General features: G+C 43.3%; 1 protein-coding gene across 2 annotated transcripts in view; it reads right to left on the bottom strand.

Moving 5' to 3' along the window:
• The window catches only part of cert1a (ceramide transporter 1a), a 61,159-nt gene extending 44,580 nt beyond the window's left edge, over positions 1-16,579 (bottom strand). Inside the window, exons 1-3 of one of the 2 annotated variants that reach the window (XM_060906959.1) lie at positions 15,971-16,579; positions 9,289-9,423; positions 963-1,079 (exon numbers count right to left, since the gene is read on the bottom strand). In XM_060906959.1, the coding sequence (XP_060762942.1) occupies positions 963-1,079; positions 9,289-9,423; positions 15,971-16,048 (330 nt within the window). In that variant the 5' untranslated portion in view covers positions 16,049-16,579. The remainder of the gene's footprint in view (positions 1-962; positions 1,080-9,288; positions 9,424-15,970) is intronic. The other variant, XM_060906958.1, reaches the window with a different exon arrangement.
• Between the last annotated feature and the right edge of the window lie 5,746 nt (positions 16,580-22,325).

The following is a 22,325-nucleotide window of genomic DNA, read 5'->3' as shown; positions in this document are numbered from 1 at the left end:
CCAAAACATGGAATAAAAATATTTGATGGTAAGAACGCATCTTTTTTTTCAAGAATTATTATAGCATTTTTCACAAATTGTTACTGTCATTTCCTCGGTTTGTTTACATTCTAAGTGGAAATGATTTTGTCGGATGTTTTGTATAAAGTTTTTATTTATTGAATTTGCAAAAAATAAAAAATGCTCCGTTTCTCAAAATCCAGTGACCGTGGATAGAATAAAACAGTTATTCTACTCACTCAATCTCATTGTACATGGCTTATAGCCAACGAGGCACATATCAACTTATGTATGACTCGATTTCGTGGAATAACTGTTAAATAGTTAACAGCTCTATTTAAGAGTTTATTGAACAACTATTTACTTCCACTTGTTTTTGTAACCAGTTTGCATGCCTGAAGTTAGTGATGTAGATCACCCGGCAGCTCTGGCACATTTTAGAAATTTGGAAGTGTCTTCCACTTTTCATTTTAGTTTATAAGAACTCTGAGCTGTCCCATTTCATATTTAATTTGTTCTGTGGACAGAGCTGTTATCACACTAACTGTCGTATGGCCAAATTCATGTCATGGAGCAACATCAAGCCTCTAGTCATAAAATCAAAACTCAAGGATATTGCTGAACTGTTTTTTTTTTTAAACCTTGTGGTTGTCTAAACTAGACTCTTACTTTAGAAGCACATTTAAATAGCTTAAGACCGAAATGTGCACTGAAAAAAAAAAAGCGCGAAATTTTTATTATGTAGATATAAAGGATACTCAGGCCTGGCTTTAGTGCAGTGTGGGGGAAGGCAACAGAAAAATGTGTCTCAAAATTGAGCGTGTCTGTGTGTTTGCACGACTGATTTACAGGTCAAGAATCCCGAATCAGGCTCTGCTAACCTACAAATGATTAATTTTCACTCAAACAGTACAGATCAGAAGGAAGACATAGAAGGCTATTAAAAACGTAGTGAAGGTTACCTTGTGAAGTTCAATGGTATCGATCCACTGGTGCCGGAGCTCAGGATCTTCAGCTCGCAGATACCAAATGTTGTCATTTACACTGATGTCAAAGCGGCATTCGTCAAATTCATGCGGCTGTGGGCAAAGACATAAAAATCTATATACATTTCACCAACGGAACTCAAAAAAAACACACAGCTCCTACGTTACTGAAAAGGAAAAACAAAATTACATGCATGTCCATTTCAGTACAGGATTCTGACATGAATGATGAAAAAATGATCACAGCACACACATACTACCATACAAACAATACCGAATCAAATGAGAAATGTGATCCCCCAGACTAACTAATGCTAAATTATAATAAAGAAAAAAGCGTTTTAATTAAATGCTCAGTAACAAACAGGCTTGTGCCTTATTGATTTTTGCCCTGCTCACGACTGTCCAGTTTAACACACTGATGAAAGATGTAATTGTTCAGAACTGATAGCCAATAGAGTGCTGGTCAAAGCGATCTTTTAAGTTTATTGTGTGTCACATTGTATGAGATGATGACAAAATCGTAGCACATTCCATGGCAGATTGTACAATCAGTTATTTTCATGCTATATTCAAATTATACCACAGCTTTTTTTGAATCATTGAATATGATTGCTCAGACGTTGTGCACTATTTTTCATATAACTGCACAGGCAGCTCCAGCTATAACATGAACAGTAGGTTAACATTAATGAGCTTGTTCTGATATAGTATTTAAAAATGGCTGTTTAAAAAAGTAATTATTATGATTAATATAAAAGATTGTAGAACACTGTGTGTGAGCGTGCACATGAATGAATGAGACAGAGAGAGGGAGAGAGACAGAGATACACCCCTTTTCCACCAACAGAAAACACTTTCCATTCTGGTTCATGTACCAAATTTTGAACCGTTCAAAGCATTCTGACCAAAAATTATTTCATACAAAACCTGAAAGTTGGAACCAAAAGATAACTGGTTGTTCTGGTTCAAGTTATGACGACATCAGTGGGCATTAGGCATGTAACAATATATTATGCAACGTAAACTGCGATCCAAATTTATGATTATTCAAATTGATGAAATTTTTAAAATGAACCGTGATCATCAGCCTGCATAATCTCTTAATTTTTCCTCGCTCTAATTGCTTTGTTTAGACAGCAGATGGCACAATAATGCAAAATAGTGGAAATACACATGACTTCACCACAGGCGGACGTAACGTAACAGTGCTAACACATCTCTGCGAAAACACAAAACCAGATCTGAAATATGAAAGGGCTGTTGTGTGACTGTACAAATAGGTTTATATATATATATATATATATATATATATATATATATATATAAAATAAAAATCTCCTTCTCACCCCCGGCGGGGGTGGTGGTATCCATGTCATCCTCAAGCTCAGGTCCTCTACCAGAGGCCTGGGAGTTTGAGGGTTCTGCGCAGTATCTTCGATGTTCCTAGTACTGCGCTCTTCTGGACTGAGGCTTCAGATGTTGTTCCTGGGATTTGCTGGAGCCACTCTCCCAGTTTGGGGGTTACTGCCCCAAGTGCCCCCACTACCACGGGGACCACGCAACCCTTGACCTTCCACATCCGTTCCAGCTGCTCTTTCAACCCTTGATACTTCTCAAGTTTCTCATGTTCCTTCTTCCTGATGTTGGCGTCAGCTGGGATCGCCACATCTATCACCACCACCCTCTTCTGCTCTTTGTCCACCACCACTATGTCTGGTTGGTTAGCCAGGATCTGTTTGTCAGTCTGGAAGCTGAAGTCCCACAGAACCTTGGCCCTGTTGTTCTCAGCCACCTTCTGTGGTATCGCCCATTGGGACTTGGGTACTTCTATTCCATATTGGTCGCAGATGTTCCTGTATACTATCCCAGCCACTTGGTTGTGCCTCTCCATGTACGCTGATCCAGCTAGCATCTTACATCCTGCTACTATGTGCTGGACTGTTTCAGGGGCTTCTTTGCACAGTCTGCATCTTGGGTCTGATCTACTCTGGTAGATCCTGGCCTCTATGGCTCTTGTGCTTATGGCCTGTTCTTGTGCTGCCATGATTAGTGCCTCTGTGCTGTCTGTCAGTCCTGCATTATCCAGCCACTGGTAGGATTTCTTGATATCAGCCACTTCCTCTATCTGACAGTGGTACATGCCATGTAGGGGTTTGTCCCTCCAGGTTGTCTGTTCCTCCTCTGCGCTCTCCTCAGGGTTCTGCTGCCTGAGACATTCACTTAGCAGTTCATCCTTTGGGGCCATCTTTCTGATGTATTCTCGGATTTTCGATGTTTCATCCTGGACCGTGGTCTTGACGCTCACTAGCCCTCGGCCTCCCTCTTTCCGCTTAGTGTATAGTCTCTGGGTGCTGGACTTGGGGTGGAACCCTCCATGCATGGTGAGGAGCTTTCTAGTCTTGATATCTGTGGCTTCTATCTCCTCCTTCGGCCAGTTTATGATACCAGCGGGGTATCTGATGACTGGTAGTGCGTACATGTTGATGGCTCGGACCTTGTTCTTACCATTCAGCTGACTTTTCAGGACCTGCCTTACTCTCTGGAGGTATTTGGCTGTGGTTGACTTCCTCATGGCCTCTTCATGGTTTCCATTAGCCTGTGGGATGCCAAGGTACTTGTAGCTGTCTTGGATATCACCCATGTTGCCCTCTGGTAGGTCAATTCCCTCAGTCCGGATCATCTTGCCTCTCTTTGAGACCATCCGGCCACACTTGTCCAATCCGAATGACATCCCTAGGTCATCGCTGTAGATCCAGGTGGTGTGGATCAGCGAGTCTATTTCTCGCTCGTTCCTGGCATACAGCTTGATGTCATCCATGTAGAGCAGGTGGCTGATTGTTGCCCCACTACGGAATCTGTACCCGTAGCCACTCTTTGTGATGATCCGACTGAGGGGGTTCAGGCCTATGCAGAACAGCAGTGGTGATAGCGCATCTCCTTGGTATATGCCGCACTTGATGTTGACTTGGGCAATGGGTTTTGAGTTGGCCTCTAGGGTTGTCTTCCACATTTCCATTGAGTTCTGGATGAAGGTCCTTGGGTTCCTGTTGATCTTATACAGTTCCAGACATTCCAGTATCCATGTGTGTGGCATTGAGTCGTAGGCTTTCTTGTAGTCAATCCAGGCAGTGCACAGGTTGGTCTGTCTCTTCTTACAGTCTCAGGCGACTGTTCTATCAACCAGTAGCTGGTGCTTGGCTCCTCTGGTGTTACTGCCAATCCCTTTCTGTGCCTCGCTCATGTATTGAGCCACATGCTTACTCATTTTTGCCGCAATGATGCCTGACAGGGCCTTCCATGTTGTGCAGAGACACGTAATTGGCCGGTAGTTGAATGGGATGGGTCCCTTCTGGGGGTCCTTCATGATTAGGACTGTCCTGCCTTGGGTTAGCCATTCTGGGTGGGTCTCATCCCTCAGCAGCTGGTTCATCTGTGCTGCTAGGCGTTCATGGAGTGCAGTTAGCTTCTTTAGCCAGTACGTATGGATCATATCCGGGCCTGGTGCTGTCCAGCTCTTCATCTTTGACACTCTTTCTTGGACGTCTGGTTGGTACTGGTTCTTGTTCTGGGAGGTTGCTGTGGTCATCGGTGTTGTGTGATGCCTTTCTTTCCCATATGTCTTTCTAGTATTTTTCCAGTGGCCAGAACTGTTAGTCGCTGTTTGGCAGTTTCGAGTGCCTCTGGTATGGAGAGTGAGTTGTACTTACATGTTCCCTTTCTGTAGTTCAGCTAGCTGGCTAACTTCTCTCTGTGCTGCCTTTATCTTGGCCTCTAATCGTCTCTTTCCATGTTTGTTATGTCCCGAGCCCACCTTGTGTCCAAGCATCTCCATGATTACTGTTGCTGTACTGTGTATCAGCTTGTTGGTCTCAGTGATGGTTCTTGTGGAGATTGTCTTCAGAGCAGCATTCACATCTACGAGTAGATCTTCTGAAGGTACTTGGCAACTCAGCTTCGGAGGCTCCAGGTTTCCAGTTGGGTCACGATCTTCCTTCTCAGGTCAGCAGCTCTTGTGTTAGCAATGATATATCATTCCAGCAAATCCGTATTTTCTGTCCTCGTCCATCGATGTCTTGTTCCAGTAGCCCATTTCTCATCAGTTTGCCCTGGTTCCCTAGCAACTGACAGACCTTGTTGACATCTGAGCCAGTATGACTATCATTCCTGAGGTAGGCTGATATATCATGAGGGGTCTTGCCTAAGGACCCTTACTGGATGATGTTTTGCCCCGACCGGGATTCGAACCCCCATCTCCCGTGTCGTAGTCAGTGAGTATTACCACTGTACTATCCAGCTGTGTGTGTATATATTATTTTTATATATATATAAATAAAAAAAGGCCCATTTGTTAATTCTCATTTTTAATAAAAGCAATATTTTAGTTAATAGGCTATTATAATTTACTCCAACCATTACAAATGTGGATAATTACTGTGGGTTATTAAGAAAATGAAAAAGTGTTTATATTTAAATTGAACCATGATTCGAACTGAATTGTGAATTGGTTGAATAGTTACATGCCTAGCAGTTGTGTCGTTAGTTTGGAGAGGAAGCAGAACACAGCAATAGAGGAAAAAAAAAAATGGGGGGGGGGGGGGAGAGACAGTGAAACACAATGAAAATGGATACATCCTCAGGAAAAAAAAGAAATGAAAACAAATATCTACAATAACGGAACAAAACCTGGCAGGTGATTAATGAGCTCAGCCATTTTGCTACTACTGTTTACTTCCATTGTGCAACGCCCTCCATTCATGACACATCTTTGATTACAAGAGGTTCCACTTAAAACTGGTGGAAATGTGGACTGGTTTGCTAGTTGGCATCAAGGTTCAAAGAACTCTGAACAGAAGCGGTTCAAGAACCTGTTCCCTGCTGGTCAAAAAGCATTATGAGTGAGAGAGACAGACACGGACAAGAAAGTCCGGAGGCTGGTCAAGATGGCCTATCGCAGATTTAAAATGCATATCACGGGTAAATTCCGGAGCAAGATCAATGTAATTCTCCCATTTTATATTAAACTTTGGTCAAATATCTGTCACATTTTGCAAAATTGTTTTTACCTTGCGCAATACCAGAAAAATTCAGTTGAAATCAAGCCATATGAGGCGAATTGGTCCGCCTCTGAAAAAACTTGGCATTTGGATTTCCCGGCAAACATTGATTTTTGTGACGTCACGTGCGGGACGCCTCCCTCTGAATCCTACGTCAGCGCTGGTTTGTTTATGAGAAAACGACCTGGTGGTTTTCTGCAAATTTCTTCAACGTTATCACGTAATTATTAAAATGGTTAACAGATGTATCGTAGGAAGGTGTAGCAACACCAATCTTGATGGGATTAGTACTCATCGTTTCCCAAAAGACCAGACAATGCTTGAGAAATGGGAGCGCTTGATCTACACAGGCTGCGCACTGAAACTGTGCAAGTTCGCTCAGCCTGCTGGCGCTTCCGCAGATAACGTCACGAATCTGGCTCCAGACTCCCTTGGGATTTTTCCAGACGCGTTTTGTTATTTTATTTTTTTCTGCTGTAGACAGATGGCCTTGTGCAAAATTACCCTTCTGGATGAGTGTGTAAAGGGACATACTTTTATTTATTTAAAAAAAAAAATTTTTTTAATATATATATATATATATATATGCGGCACGGTGGTGTAGTGGTTAGCGCTGTCGCCTCACAGCAAGAAGGTCCTGGGTTCAAGCCCCGGGGCCGGCGAGGGCCTTTCTGTGCGGAGTTTGCATGTTCTCCCCGTGTCCGCGTGGGTTTCCTCCGGGTGCTCCGGTTTCCCCCACAGTCCAAAGACATGCAGGTTAGGTTAACTGGTGACTCTAAATTGACCGTAGGTGTGAATCTGAGTGTAAATGGTTGTCTGTCCATGTGTCAGCCCTGTGATGACCTGGCGACTTGTCCAGGGTGTACCCCGCCTTTCGCCCATAGTCAGCTGGGATAGGCTCCAGCTTGCCTGCGACCCTGTAGAAGGATAAAGCGGCTAGAGATAATGAGATGATTGATATATATATATATATATATATATATATATATATATATATATATATATATATATATATATATATATATATATGCCCAGAATATGCACTTTAATATAACTAAAGAGGAACCAACTTGTCTCTCATGCACTGACTGTAACTATCTCCTCTTTATACACTCATCACAGCAGTGTTCACATTCTGATATTTTGGCCCAAAATTTCCCACACTGTCAGAACTTGTTTGTTAGAAGTTTTTTGGTCACAAAGGTGCTATATTTGCCTGCCAGCACAGTACTGTAATTCTTTCATGATTTGCTTTTTTTTTTGGTCCATGAGAGCATTATTGTGATACAAACAGCCTTTATTTAATTTTGACACGATATTTTTGACCATCTCTCTGACCGCTTTATTCTGACACCTGAAATAGCAGCACGACTCCAGACAAAAGTCACATGTAAACGCAATATTGTTCAAAATTTTTTTTTTTTTATAGAAAAGGCAAGTGATTCTTCCACTCTGTTTGCTTGATGCGCTTTACTTGAAGCTGACATTCTGTGCTTTAATCTCTCATTGTTTCATTTCTGAACTAAAGTGAGTCCAAAGCACACCAAGTTCCAATCACTTACAAACTAAAATGCAAGCGAGGCCTTCTACACAGTATCTCCTTGGCCTTCAAATGTGGTCCTGTTTAGTTTTGTAGGTTCCCCCCCCAAACACTCAGATTGCCTACTACAAAACACAAACACACTTGGGGTGGTGTCACAAGCACTGTGCTGCTTTCACTGTTTTTGCCTGCTAAGCTGATAAAGATTCCAGTCAGGGATGGAATAATGTCTACACACTGCATACTTGCTTGCTTACTAAAGGACATTTCAGCTGGGATGGTCATCCACTTGCTTAAAAATTACCACATGGCTCTTGCATCATTTTTAACGCATATATGCTTTGGAAAGACTCCATGCATCACAACTCGGCATCTGTTTCTGATTACGAAATATGACCAAAGGCCAGTCAAAACGTTACACAACAGTTTTAGTAAATACAACTAAATACAAAGTTAAAACAGCAGCTGACAGGACAAAACGACAGAGAGCTACGTGAGGATTACGGAGCTAATCAAAGTAAAGCAGGTGAAAATGTAACTTCTTGACTTGTGATACATTCCGCCAAAATCTCCTCCAAGCAACTATTTCCGCATACTTGAGGCTCTATAACAAAAGATTCTGTGTATGAACTCGGCTGTTCTGAGGATTTAGTGAGAGGCAACAAGCTGTGCTTGTTCAAACAAGACTATGGAGTACACTCCCGTCTTTCATGCTCTCTCTACACTCCCTGATTCTCTCAGACAATACAAACAATCTGCATTGAAAAGAACAGCATATTTTTACATTAACCAACTACAACTTTTTAGTCGTTCTGTCTTGCGAATAACGGTTTCATCAATTAAAAAAAAAAAAGTTTTATAACTCATTAGAGACGCATCCTGATCAGCCATTTGTAGGCTCACTTTCACATCAATTTTTTAAAAGACATTTCAAAGCCCTTCTACACATCATTAATGTGACCGCCTGAGACACTTTACTGCTCTTTCTTCAGTCAGTGTGATATGTCTCAGTTCAGAAACTTAACCATGATCTGGTTATTTCTGCCACCAAGTAAGCAGTGCTGTGTCTCAGTATCCATGTTGAATTTGGTTACACTTCTTGTCCACATACCAAGCATGAGTTGAGATATAATGGGGAATAAACAATATGGGGAGAGAGGAAAAAAATAAAAAATATCCATGAACAAACAGGCAAAAGCTCCTTTTGCCCATTCATCATTTTCCAACATCATACTAATGAATTCAACACCGATGTAGTGGAGATGGCAAACATTGGACTCAAAGCTCCAGAATGCAATGCAGCACAATCACCATGAGTTACAGTAGAGACTTGGCTCAGCTAGATCGCGGGCTACGAGATGACAAGTATGATGGCGTTAATGGCGGTGTTAGAACTTAATTTGCTAAAAGGTAAAAAAGAGCTGGACAGACTAAAGGACGAAAGCGCTGCTACATTACTCTCTTTTGAATTAGATATGAAGCAAGGGCTAAATCCCACTAGGTGTTAAATGGCACGATGGAAACCATTAGCTAAAGTTAAATAGACCACGACGTCAATGAAGGAAGCTCTAAGAAAAAAAATAAAGTGAAAAACACCATTTTAGATCACATGTTAGAAAGCTTAAGATAAAAGTGGATGATCAGGGTGCATTTTTCCTTAAAATTTTTGGATATGGTGATGTTAAATTCAGGGAGGGAGCCTTACCTTGATGATAGCCTTGCTGAGACAGAGTGATCCTCTGCAGCCATACGCTTGCTCATGCTCTGACTTGTAGTAGCTTAATGTGTTGTTCTTCAGTACCACCCAGCGGTCCTGCCACCCATGGATATAGTTGGTCCACTGAAAGTAAAGCACCAGACACTTTAACACCATACGGGAGACTTGCGCTGCTGCATTACTCTCGTTTTAATTAGAAGCAAGGGCTAAATCCTAATATTTTTTACTATAGTTATAGTAAAATAGTAGTATACTTTTTGTTGGCTATAGTTTGTTTGTAGTTTACTATAATTATAGTGATATATTCTTAACATTTATTACCACAGTTATGAAAGGATATTTCTGCACAATATCTAATAAAATAAATTTAAATTTGCATATGAATGTAAAAATGAGCTACCATCTTAAAAGATCTACCAAAGAACTGGATAGATGAAGACTGGAAAATGCCAGGTGACATTTTTTCTAATCTTTAACTGTCCTGTTTTAGTGAGTCTGTGTCCATGTTAGCCTCAGATTCCTGTTCTTGGCTGACAGGAGTGGAACCTCATGTGATGATCTGCTATTGTAGCCATCCACGTCAAGGTTGGATTTTTTTTTTTTTTTAATAAATGCTAAGATGGGGCGGCACGGTGGCGTAGTGGTTAGCACTGTTGCCTCACAGCAAGAAGGTCCGGGTCCGAGCCCCGTGGCCGGCGAGGGCCTTTCTGTGCGGAGTTTGCATGTTCTCCCCGTGTCCGCGTGGGTTTCCTCCGGGTGCTCCGGTTTCCCCCACAGTCCAAAGACATGCAGGTTAGGTTAACTGGTGACTCTAAATTGACCGTAGGTGTGAATGTGAGTATGAATGGTTGTCTGTGTCTATGTGTCAGCCCTGTGATGACCTGGTGACTTGTCCAGGGTGTACCCCGCCTTTCGCCCGTAGTCAGCTGGGATAGGCTCCAGCTTGCCTGCGACCCTGTAGAACAGGATAAAGCAGCTAGAGATAATGAGATGAGAGGAGATGAAATGCTGAGATGCTTTTCTGCTCACCACAGTTGTAAAGAGTTACTATATCCTTGCTGGCAGCTCAAATCAATCTGGCCATTTTCCTCTGACCTCTCTCATCAACAAGGTGTTTCCATTCCACCCACAGAACAGTCACTCACTGGATGGGTGTCTTTTGGACCATTCTGTGTAAACTCTATAAACTGTTGTGTGTGAAAACCCCTGGAGATCAGCAGTTTCTGAAATACTCAAACTAGCCCATCTGGTACTAACACCCACGCCACAGTGAACGTCATTTTTTTTTCTTCATTCTGGTGTTTAATATGAATATTAACTGGAGCTCTTGACCTGTATCTGCATGATTTTTTTGCAGTGTGCTGCTGCCATAGGATTGCCTGATTAGATAACTGTCTGAACGTGCAAGTGTACAGGTGTTCCTATTCAAGTGGACCAAGAGTGTATGTCTATGTTGATTTGTCTAAAGCAAATACTTATACATCATTTAAAGGGAAGAAGTTCTGCTTTGTTTACTTCTGACACTGCACACAACCATGCTGATTTGACATCACTCCATAAACTGGGAAGGAATGTGAGGTTGAAAAGACTACCCCAAGTTAATGAGTAGGAATTTTAAACTGATTAAGTTTTCCTGCTTGGAGGTTGGGAATCACCTTGAGCTGATTGCAACATAAGCCATGGCTCCCTCGCTAAAGGTCACAAAGGTTCAACTTTCATACTAGGAATGCTGTCAACATCATCTTGCTCATTATCTCATTGACTGATAAAGGCGCTGACTGCAAAGTCATCTAAAATTTTCACCTTTTTTTTCTTTTTAATTGTGCACAGCATTTTCCCATGTCTCGCAAGAACAATATCATGCGGACGAGATGTGATCATTTTGATGTGCTGAGGGTCACTTTCCTCTGTTTTTGGGACCGAATATCCTCCCTCGAGGTAAACAGTACGGCCCTACGGAAACAGCTGAACATGAGGAGCTTTAACTAATGAGCGCAACTATGGAACTGCGAAACACCAAGATATTGATGCGCAGAAAACAATCTGACTCTGCGTCGACCTCAGAGGGTGTTGAGTCGCAGGCATGTAATTTGTGGTTGACATTCACGAATAGATCCGTGAAACAAAAGACGGATATATCTCTTCTCCGTTAATGCTTTTGTGTTATCGTTTCTTTCTCTGCAAGATCAAAACAGTAGGTGTACAACTCCGTACTTGCTACCGTGGAGTCGAGCTCATACATTCTAATTCTAAAATGACTAAACACTAGCTAGAATGATTTAGTTATCTGTCCAGAAAAATGACAAGTCATCGAACCTTGTTCTATCTTGCAGTTGCACTCACTAAAAAGACTTTCCTTTTCTTTTGCGTTGGAGAGCGTGCGCAGTCCACCATGTTTACTCACGCCGACTTGTTTTGGTTAAAAATAGGTCAAACGCCCCATGGCGGTCACATGATATTGTTGCTCACTTGCTTCGGCAATCTCCGGAATTATAAAACGCGGGCTGCATTTCATCTCGGAAGAACATTTACATACAGGATACACCGTGTATGCAACAGCGAAAGCATCTCAAAACTCCAACAGCAACAGAATTAGAAAATTTTTGCCCAAAATTCAAATTTGCAGTCAGAACCTTTTACTGGTCTCTGCTGTAACACACCATAAATCACTATCATATAGCTGCATTGAATTCTATGACTGAGTCCATTTGCTGTCTCCACTTTTTCTATTTCTGGGTTTCTTATTTATACGACAGTGGCACGGTAGTGTAGTGGTTAGCACGGTCACCTCACAGCAAGAAGGTTCTGGGTTTGAGCCCAGTGGCTAACAGGGGCCTTTCTGTGTGGAGTTTGCATGTTCTCCGCGTGGGTTTCCCTACAGTCCAAAAGACATGCAGGTTAGGCTCTAAATTGACCGTAGGTGTGAACGTGAATGGTTGTTTGTCTCTGTGTCAGCCCTACGATGACCTAGTGACTTGTCCAGGGTGTACCCCACCTCCTGCCCATAGTCAGCTGGGATAGGCTCCAGCTTGCCTGCGACCTTGCACAGGATAAGCGGTTACGGATAATGGATGATTCATACAACATTGAACGTTACTGGAAAAAACATTGCACGAGAATGGAAGCTCTTTTGGCTGGGAAAACAGTAGCTATGTTTACAGGCACACACGTTTCCTCCCATCCATAAACCTACATGAAGAAAGCAATCCTACTTAGCGTTTACACGGCTAATATTGTCCTATCAAAACGGATCAGAGAGAGACAGCGACACTACTTCTTACAATCCGACTAATATTTCTCAATAGGAATGGGATTGAGATGCTGATCTCTTCTGCTCCTCGGACCTGCCTGATCCATCCTGGTGCCCTGCGTCTGGTTGGAGTCTCATCGCATCGCACCGTACCTGTGGAGGGCGGCCCCATGTGGACAGTTGGGGGTCGCGCCTGGAGGATGCTCTAGACTCTTGCAGTTGACTTTAGGACTGCGGTTGTCGTGAACTGTTTTGCGCTCGGGTTTCCGTCAGTGGGAGGTTTATAGCATCAACGAAGCTGACTTCATGTTAGAACTGTTAATGTTATATAGTCACGTTGTCCATTGCTGCCCAAATCAGGATGGGTTCCCTTTTGAATCCGGTTCCTCTCGAGGTTTCTTCCTCATGTCGTCTGAGGGAGTTTTTCCTTACCACCGTCGTGCTCATTGGGGATAGATTAGGGATAAAATTAGCTCATATTTTAAGTCGTTTCAAATTCAAATTCTTTAAAGCTGCTTTGCAACGATGCTTATTGTTAAAAGCGCTATACAAATAAACTTGACTTCTCATCTCATTATCTCTAGCCGCTTTATCCTGTTCTACAGGGTCGCAGGCAAGCTGGAGCCTGTCCCAGCTGACGACGGGCGAAAGGCTGGGTACACCCTGGACAAGTCGCCAAGTCATCACAGGGCTGACACATAGACACAGACAACCATTCACACTCACTGTATTTAATTCGGATCGAGCCTGAATCTGATTATTATGGGAATGGAAACCTGTCTGAAATCACTGAAATGTTTTCTCCTATTGAACCATTGTAACTGAGCCTGTAAGGTCCTCCACAACAAACTTCTCACAACAACAGGGGCATCACTAGGCCTTTTTTACTGGGGCACGTGCCCCAGTAAGAAAACGTTGAAAGATTTTCCTAACAAACTAGTTTCTTTGGCAGATCATTTATCGACTAAGTTGTAGGACAGTGTGTTTCAAACTTCTATCGCCTCTTCTTTCTAACTAATTTTCTGATTGGTCTGGGAGATCCTCACTGTAAACATAGCGTGCGTGCGGCATGCCATGAGTCCATTTAGCCTACTGGAGAAATGAGTCTACTCTTTGGATGAGTCAGAGAACAGGCTCTGGATGAGTTAAGATAGCGTGAAGTTTTTGCAACAAAACTAAGCAAACCATATTCGAACAAACCCATTAAACTACATCGAATTAAACGATATTAAATTACTTTTCCAGATGGATATCAGACAATTCTTCTCACGAAGCAGAGACAGGGGCAGGGAAACAGTGACAGATGAGGAGGAGGGTGAGAGAGGTAAGATTAAGGTTGTATGCTATGTGCTAGTCAGTCATAACTAACCAGCCAAGTTCGTGAATCCTGAGAGTTGAGGTGACACGTTTAGCATCAGCATGCATTAAAAGCCCAAATGCCAACAATACATTTTTTGGGGACTGGGATGTGTTTTCCGTCTCGTTGACCTATTCCTCGCATAACTTCATCCACGACAGCATGAGAATTATCCACTTTGCATAGGTTGGGGACAGGAACATTAAGGTGCATTGTGTGTGTGCGCGCGCGCCGGGGGGCAATGCCCTAGTAAAGCTTAAGGGTTGTTTTACAATCAGGGTACAAAGTTTGTGTCACAGGGGTCCAAAATTCAAATTGATTCAAACTGGTTCTTGTACCAGTTTTTAAGTGAAGGACAAGTTAAAGAACAGATAGGCATGTGTAATAGTTTGTATTATAACAAGATTAAGTGTAGCTTTAAGCAGGGCTGGGAGAAACAAATGAAGTGATTCTCGGAGAGGACATTTTTTTTTTGACAATTCAGAATCCGCTACTTCCATAGTGCTTTTAACTATAAGGCTGTAAGCTTTGTGTTAGTTGTCTCTAATATTTATGTCCCAATATCTTGACCACATTTTAGGATGAAAATCATTTTACATATGTTATTTTATACTGAAAAATTAGCTGTCTCAGAGAGGAAAATTTTTTGGACACAATTACATACTAATTTGATCAAAATAGTCTGAAAACGGCGGCATGGTGGTGTAGTGGTTAGCGCTGTCACCTCACAGCAAGAAGGTCCGGGTTCGAGCCCCGTGGCCGGCGAGGGCCTTTCTGTGCGGAGTTTGCATGTTCTCCCCGTGTCCGCGTGGGTTTCCTCCGGGTGCTCCGGTTTCCCCCACAGTCCAAAGACATGCAGGTTAGGTTAACTGGTGACTCTAAATTGACCGTAGGTGTGAATGTGAGTGTGAATGGTTGTCTGTGTCCATGTGTCAGCCCTGTGATGACCTGGCGACTTGTCCAGGGTGTACCCCGCCTCTCGCCCGTAGTCAGCTGGGATAGGCTCCAGCTTGCCTGCGACCCTGTAGAAGGATAAAGCGGCTAGAGATAATGAGACGAGTCTGAAAACGGCGGCACGGTGGTGTAGTGGTTAGCGCTGTCGCCTCACAGCAAGAAGGTCCGGGTTCGAGCCCCGTGGCCGGCGAAGGCCTTTCTGTGCGGAGTTTGCATGTTCTCCCCGTGTCCGCGTGGGTTTCCTCCACAGTCCAAAGACATGCAGGTTAGGTTAACTGGTGACTCTAAATTGACCGTAGGTGTGAATGTGAGTGTGAATGGTTGTCTGTGTCTATGTGTCAGCCCTGTGATGACCTGGCGACTTGTCCAGGGTGTACCCCGCCTTCCGCCCGTAGTCAGCTGGGATAGGCTCCAGCTTGCCTGCGACCCTGTAGAAGGATAAAGCGGCTAGAGATAATGAGATGAGTAGTCTGAAAACTTACTGGCATTCAACATTAAAACTTAACTATGTTTCCAATGATATGGAACCAAATATTTGTTTTATGGTATAAAGAATGATTTAAGTGCATCCCTTTTGGAGCTACCTGTGGTCAAAAAAAGCACCTTCCTAAATGACACGAGTAATTTTGCTAAATATGACCTATTGCCATACATTCACCAAAAATAACATTATCACTTTGCATGGTAAATAGAGCTATCACAGGGCTACAATAAACAACCAAGTTGATTTAGTCAAGCCTTGTGATATTGAAGATAATAAGTGTTAAATGTGATTTTTAGCTTGCGCACCCTGATTGTAAAACAACCCTTTATTCCTAGTGACGCCCCTGCACAGCAAAAAGAAAAATACAGCACTAATAAACAGGTTGGCACCAGAAGCACGAAATATATCAAGATAAACATGTTTACTATGCTCCAGGGTGGAGTCTTCCTTCAAACCTCTGGTTTATGGAGTGAACAGGTGGTGAGTCGGTGACACTCACTCACTCACTCCAGACAGCACAACTCGGGCAATTAGGAAACCTGTTTGCAATTCGTAGTAGGTTCAGGTTGCTTTATTATTAATTATTATTTTAGCAATGCATTATGAGTGAGTGTGATGAAGTTACCTTGCTGAGGCTTCCTGCGAGCTCCTCCGCCTGCTCAGATTCAGGATCCACATCTTCATCTGAACTCTGATCACACATGAGCCCGAGTGGGACGCGTTCAGGCGGCGACGTACACCACTTATTATTTCTCCGTTTGGGTAAAGAACTTGTTTTCGTATCCGGGTGCGGTAATTTAAACTAATTGTTTGTTTGTTTATTTATTTATTTATTTGGAGACGTGCTGAAGTTAACACGCAGTTTGTCCCCACACACACACACACACACACTTGAAGTCCATGTAAATCCTCGCGCGCTCTGAGTAGCTCTAGCTAGCAAGCTAACTACATGACAACAAACAGCGGATTACTTCACGATAATTTATTTAACTTTACAAACAATTAGACAGTAAACACTCCAGAAAAAGCAACTTTTCTCTCCTTACAATCCTTCCAGAAGGCTGTTTTTTTTTTCCGGCGGTTACCAGAAAAACCAGCGGCGACAGTGTCGGTGCTCGAAGTGAAAATGTTTCCAGAATATTCCTGAGTGAGAATTTAACCGATTCGTTATTGTTTGGTCGCGCGCTGTGTTTGTGTGCAGCTGACGCGGAAAAAGCCTGGATCTTGTTCTTGCCCCCTGCAGGCCGTGCACAGTACTGCAGCGTGTCATATCACTACAGCATGACACTCAAGTGCTGTTAGTCCACAAGGTTTAAAGGTGCAGTCGGCCATTTTTAAACGTTGTCTCATTTCATCTCATTATCTCTAGCCGCTTTATCCTGTTCTACAGGGTCGCAGGCAAGCTGGAGCCTATCCCAGCTGACTACGGGTGAAAGGCGGGGTACGACTTCCGGTTTGGGCCATGAAGGGGTAGGCTGCGTGTGTGAAGAGCTCTGACCGAATTTGCAACTTATGTGACCAAATGTAATATTTTACCACAGGACTTGTGTGATTAACGCACATTAAAGCATTAAACAACCCCGAAAAGCGAATGGCTACCTCCAAAACAAAACAAGCTTCTTCGACGATGACCACGCGCACAGTGGCTAGTAAGCTATCCGCCATGGCATCAGAAGCTAGCTCTCCCGAAAGCGACGGAATAACCATGACTCAGCTGGTGGAAGAATTGGCCAAGCAGCGAGAAAGTTTGAAAGAAGATATTTCTGCCCTTATTCAAGATTCACTGGTGCCGTTACAGACTACAATGAAGGCTTTGGCAGAAAGTGTGAACTCTGTGCAACAACGACTGACGGAGGCCGAATCACGTACAGGTGATAATTTTGATAAGATATGTGCACTCGAGCCAGCTGTGGAAGCTCTGATAACCCAAAATGCGACACTGTTGGATCGGATCGAAGATTTGGAAAACAGATCACGCCGCAATAACTTGAGGATTATAAATGTTCCAGAGAGCAGCGAGGGTGTAGAGAATGCAGTTAACTTTGTGGCGAACTTGATTATGGAGGTCACCAGCGACGGCGAACATGCGCTATTTGGCTCGGCTCCAGTTCTGGAGCGCGCGCACAGAGTGGGCACGAAATCCGACCAAGACCAAGATGTCCATCCAACACCGCGACCCTTCCTGGTATGTTTCCAAAGTCACCAGGAAAAGGAGCGATTACTTCAATGGGCAAGACAGAACACAGTCACCTATCAAGGCGCTACACTGAGAATGTATCCAGACTACAGCGCTGCCCTGTCACGAAAACGCGCAGACTTCAACCCTGTTAAACAAGCATTCTACAAAAAAGGTGTCAAATTCCGCCTGCGTTATCCAGCTGTACTACGAGTCTTCCACAAGGGAAAGACATTCAATTTCAACACACCGAAGGAGGCACGGGCTTATTACGATCGACAGGTGGTTGGTATGGAGGAGGTCTGATGATGCGGATGGTTCGCGCGCGCCTGATGGAGGGAGACCGCTTCTCAGCTTGAAGGACGTTTTGACATGTCAGTACTCTCGAACTTTAACCAGCGCACTTTAGTCAAACTAACTGATGAGCATTATTGGCAAATAACCGAGCTTTTTTGTTTTCTTTCTTCCTTTCTTCACTTTTCCCTGGTAAGTGCCTTAAGGCTGCCTGTTTTTTTTTTTTTCTGTTTTTCTCCCTCCATTCTTATTGTCTTTCTTTGAGGAGTTTGTCAACTGATAGCCTATGTTGGAAAGGCGGGGTACACCCTGGACAAGTCGCCAGGTCATCACAGGGCTGACACATAGACACAGACAACCATTCACACTCACATTCACACCTACGCTCAATTTAGAGTCACCAGTTAGCCTAACCTGCATGTCTTTGGACTGTGGGGGAAACCGGAGCACCCAGAGGAAACCCACACGGACACGGGGAGAACATGCAAACTCTGCACAGAAAGGCCCTCGTCAGTCACGGGGCTCGAACAAGGACCTTCTTGCTGTGAGGCGACAGCGCTAACCACTACACCACCGTGCCACCCCGTTGTAAACATCTCATCTCATTATCTCTAGCCGCTTTATCCTGTTCTACAGGGTCGCAGGCAAGCTAGAGCCTATCCCAGCTGACTACGGGCGAAAGGCGGGGTACACCCTGGACAAGTCGCCAGGTCGTCACAGGGCTGACACATAGACACAGACAACCATTCACACTCACATTCACACCTACGGTCAATTTAGAGTCACCAGTTAACCTAACCTGCATGTCTTTGGACTGTGGGGGAAACCGGAGCACCCAGAGGAAACCCACGCGGACACGGGGAGAACATGCAAACTCCACACAGAAAGGCCCTCGCTGGCCACGGGGCTCGAACCCATGACCTACTTGCTGTGAGGCAACAGCGCTAGCCACTACACCACCGTGCCGCCCCATTGTAAACATCTGACGGATATTGTAGACTTGGACTGAAGAGCTGCTCAGAGGTGTAGCTAGGATTTTTCAAAGTGGGGGTCACACACTGACTGGCAGTCTGAGTCATGGCTGTAGCCAGCTATGAGGCTACCGATGTCTGGACCTCGGTCATTTTTAAGAGCTGAAAATATTCAACTGGATTAAAAAAAAGAATAACATTAAAACGTCTCCGTAAAAATTGCATTGTTAATTATGTTAAACGTTGATTCTGTCTTCTGTGTCTGTTCCGTGCACGCGGCTCTGAGACCAAGAACACAAAAACGAATGAGCGCGCGACACGGCGGAGGAACGCAGTGCAGTAGACACATTTTTTTCATGGTAACCATCAGCGCACTTTGATGAAGCTGTTAAATTTACATTTTCGAAGCAGTGCAGTTGTAGCCTGCCTTGTTTGTGATTTTAAAAATAAATCATTCGATAAGTCAAAGCAATAGAGTGGAAAGTTTCAACTTATGTTTGCCTGGGATAACTTTGCCTAAAACATGGTGGTGTATATTGATTTTTTCCCAGAATTTTTTTTTTTTGTGTGTAGGTGTAATGGACGCCAGATTGTTAATGTATCTTAGTTCCATAGGCTACATGGTTAGGGGATCTTTTGTCCTCATTGCTTGGGCCAGATCAAACCATTAAACAAGCTTAAATTATTCTTACTCTTGCCACATACATGATTTCTTTTTCAAAACTGATGATATTCAGTTTGAACACCATTAAAAGTAATTTCAGGAATAGATCTCTTGTATGACATGTAATTCACCCCTCTCATTTAAATATGGCGAAAATTTTTCAGCACGCGCATCACGGACCTCGGTGATTTTAAAATGCTGGCTATGGCCCTGGCCTGAGTACATACCTGCAGGTTTGTAAATGAAAAAATACAGTGCTCAGCGTAAATGAGTACACCCCCTTTGAAAAGTAACATTTTAAACAATATCTCAATGAACACAAACAATTTCCAAAATGTTGACAAGACAAAGTTTAATATAACATCTGTTTAACTTATAACGGGAAAATAATATAACTTAGATTACACATTTTTCAGTTTTACTCAAATTGGGTTTGGAGAGATGGAGGTATGCATTGGAACGAAGAGGAATGAAGGTGAGCAGTAGCAAAACAGAATATATGTGCATCAATGAGAATGGGGATGAGAGTGTAGTGAAGATGCAAGGAGTAGACGTAAAGAAAGTTGGTGAATTCAAGTACCTGGGGTCAACTGTGCAGGAAAATGGGGGCTGCAATAGTGAGGTGAGAAAGAGAGTGCAGGCAGGGTGGAGCAGTTGGAGAAGGATTTCAGGAGTCATTTGTGATAGGAAAGTCCCAGCAAAAGTGAAAGGTAAGATGTATAAGACAGTAGTGAGACCAGCTATGATGTATGGATTGGAGACCGTACCCTTAACGAAGAGACAGGAGGCAAAGTTGGAGGTGGCGGAGTTGAGGATGTTAAGGTTTGCGATGGGAGTGACAAGGTTGGACAGGATAAGGAATGAGCACATCAGAAGGACAGCACATGTGGAGAGCTTGGGAATTAAGCTAAGAGAGATGAGACTGAGATGGTACGGGCACATCCTGAGAAGAGATGCAGAGCATGTTGGAAGGAGAATGTTGAGGATGGAGCCGCCAGGCAAACGAAAACGAGGAAGGCCAAAGAGGAGATACATGGATGTGGTAAGAGAGGACATGAAAGTGTCAGGTGTGGTAGAGAAGGATGCGGAAGACAGGGAGCAATGGAAACGAAAGATCTGCTGTGGCAACCCCTAATCGGGAGCAGCCAAAAGAAGAAGAAGACTCAAATTAGGGTGGTGCAAAAATGAGTACACCCCACAACAAAAACTACTACATCTAGTACTTTGTATGGCTTCCATGATTTTTAATGACAGCACCAAGTCTTCTAGGCATGGAATGAACAAGTTGGCGACATTTTGCAACATCAATCTTTTTCCATTCTTCAACAACGACCTCTTTTAGTGACTGGATGCTGGATGGAGAGTGATGCTCAGCTTGTCTCTTCAGAATTCCCCATAGGCGTTCGATTGGGTTCAGATCAGGAGACATTACTTGGCCACTGAATCACTTTCACCCTGTTCTTCTTCAGAAATCCAACAGTGGCCTTAGATGTGTTTAGTCATGTTGGAAAAGTGCACGACAACCAAGGGCACGGAGTGATGGTAGCATCTTCTTCTCTTTCAGTATAGAGCAATACGTCTGTGAATTCATGATGCCATCAATGAAATGCAGCTCCCTGACACCAGCAGCACTCATGCAGCCCCACATAAGGACACTGCCACCACCATGTTTCACTGTAGGCACCAGGCATTTTCCTTTGTATTCCTCACCTTTGTGACGCCATACAGTTTTGAAGCCATCAATTCCCAAAACATTTATCTTGGTCTCATCACTCCAGAGTATCGAGTCCCAGTAGTCTTCATCTTTGTCAGCATGGGCCCTGGCAAACTCTAGGCGGGCTTTTTTTGTGCCTGGGCTTTAGGAGAGGCTTCTTTCGTGGACGGCATCCATGCATGCCATTCCTCTACAGAATACGCCATATTGTGTCACGGGAAATAGTCACCCCAGTTTGGCTTTCTACTTCTTTAGATAACTGCAGTGAACTTGCAGGCCGATTTTCTTCAACCCTTCTCATCAGAAGACGCTCCTGTCGAGGTGTTAACTTCCGTGGACGACCCGGACGTCTCTGTGAGATGGTTGCAGTTCCATCTTTCTTAAATTTTTGTACCACTTTTGTTACAGTATTCTGACTGATAAGTAAAGCTTCGCTGATCTTCTTGTAGCCTTCACCTTTGTGGTGTAAAGAAATTATTTTCTTTGGGGAATTCTGAAGAGACAAGTTGAGCATCACTCTCCATCCAGCATCCAGTCACTAAAAGAGGTCATTGTTGAAGAATGGAAAAAGATTGATGTTGCAAAATGTCGCCAACTTGTTCATTCCATGCCTAGAAGACTTGGTGCTGCCATTAAAAATCATGGAGGCCATACAAAGTACTAGATGTAGTAGTTTTTGTTGTGGGGTGTACTCATTTTTGCACCACCCTAATTTGAGTAAAACTGAAAAATGTGTAATCTAAGTTATATTATTAACCTTACTTTCACGTTATAAGTTAAACAGATGTTATATTAAACTTTGTCTTGTCAGCATTTTGGAAATTGTTTGTGTTCATTGAGATAAAGCAGCTAGAGATGATGAGATGAGACTGGACATTGAACACATTTGAGAAAATAACGCGGTCTTTGCATCATTCTTTCATCTCATGTTGCAAGCTATTGAGATGTTGGACAATGATTAGGCCAAATCAGCTTTATCTGGCAGTGTATGGATAGTGGCTCGACATCTTACCCTAGTCAACCGATGCAGATCAAAAAATTGACTTAGTACTAGAATAGAACTATGAAAAATCTCATCTCATTATCTCTAGCTGCTTTATCCTGTTCTACAGGGTCGCAGGCAAGCTGGAGCCTATCCCAGCTGACTATGGGCGAAAGGCG

The sequence above is a fragment of the Neoarius graeffei genome, chromosome 24 (genome assembly GCF_027579695.1).
Source record: "Neoarius graeffei isolate fNeoGra1 chromosome 24, fNeoGra1.pri, whole genome shotgun sequence".
NCBI lineage: Eukaryota > Metazoa > Chordata > Actinopteri > Siluriformes > Ariidae > Neoarius > Neoarius graeffei.
This window is presented reverse-complemented; position numbering and strand designations above follow the sequence as displayed.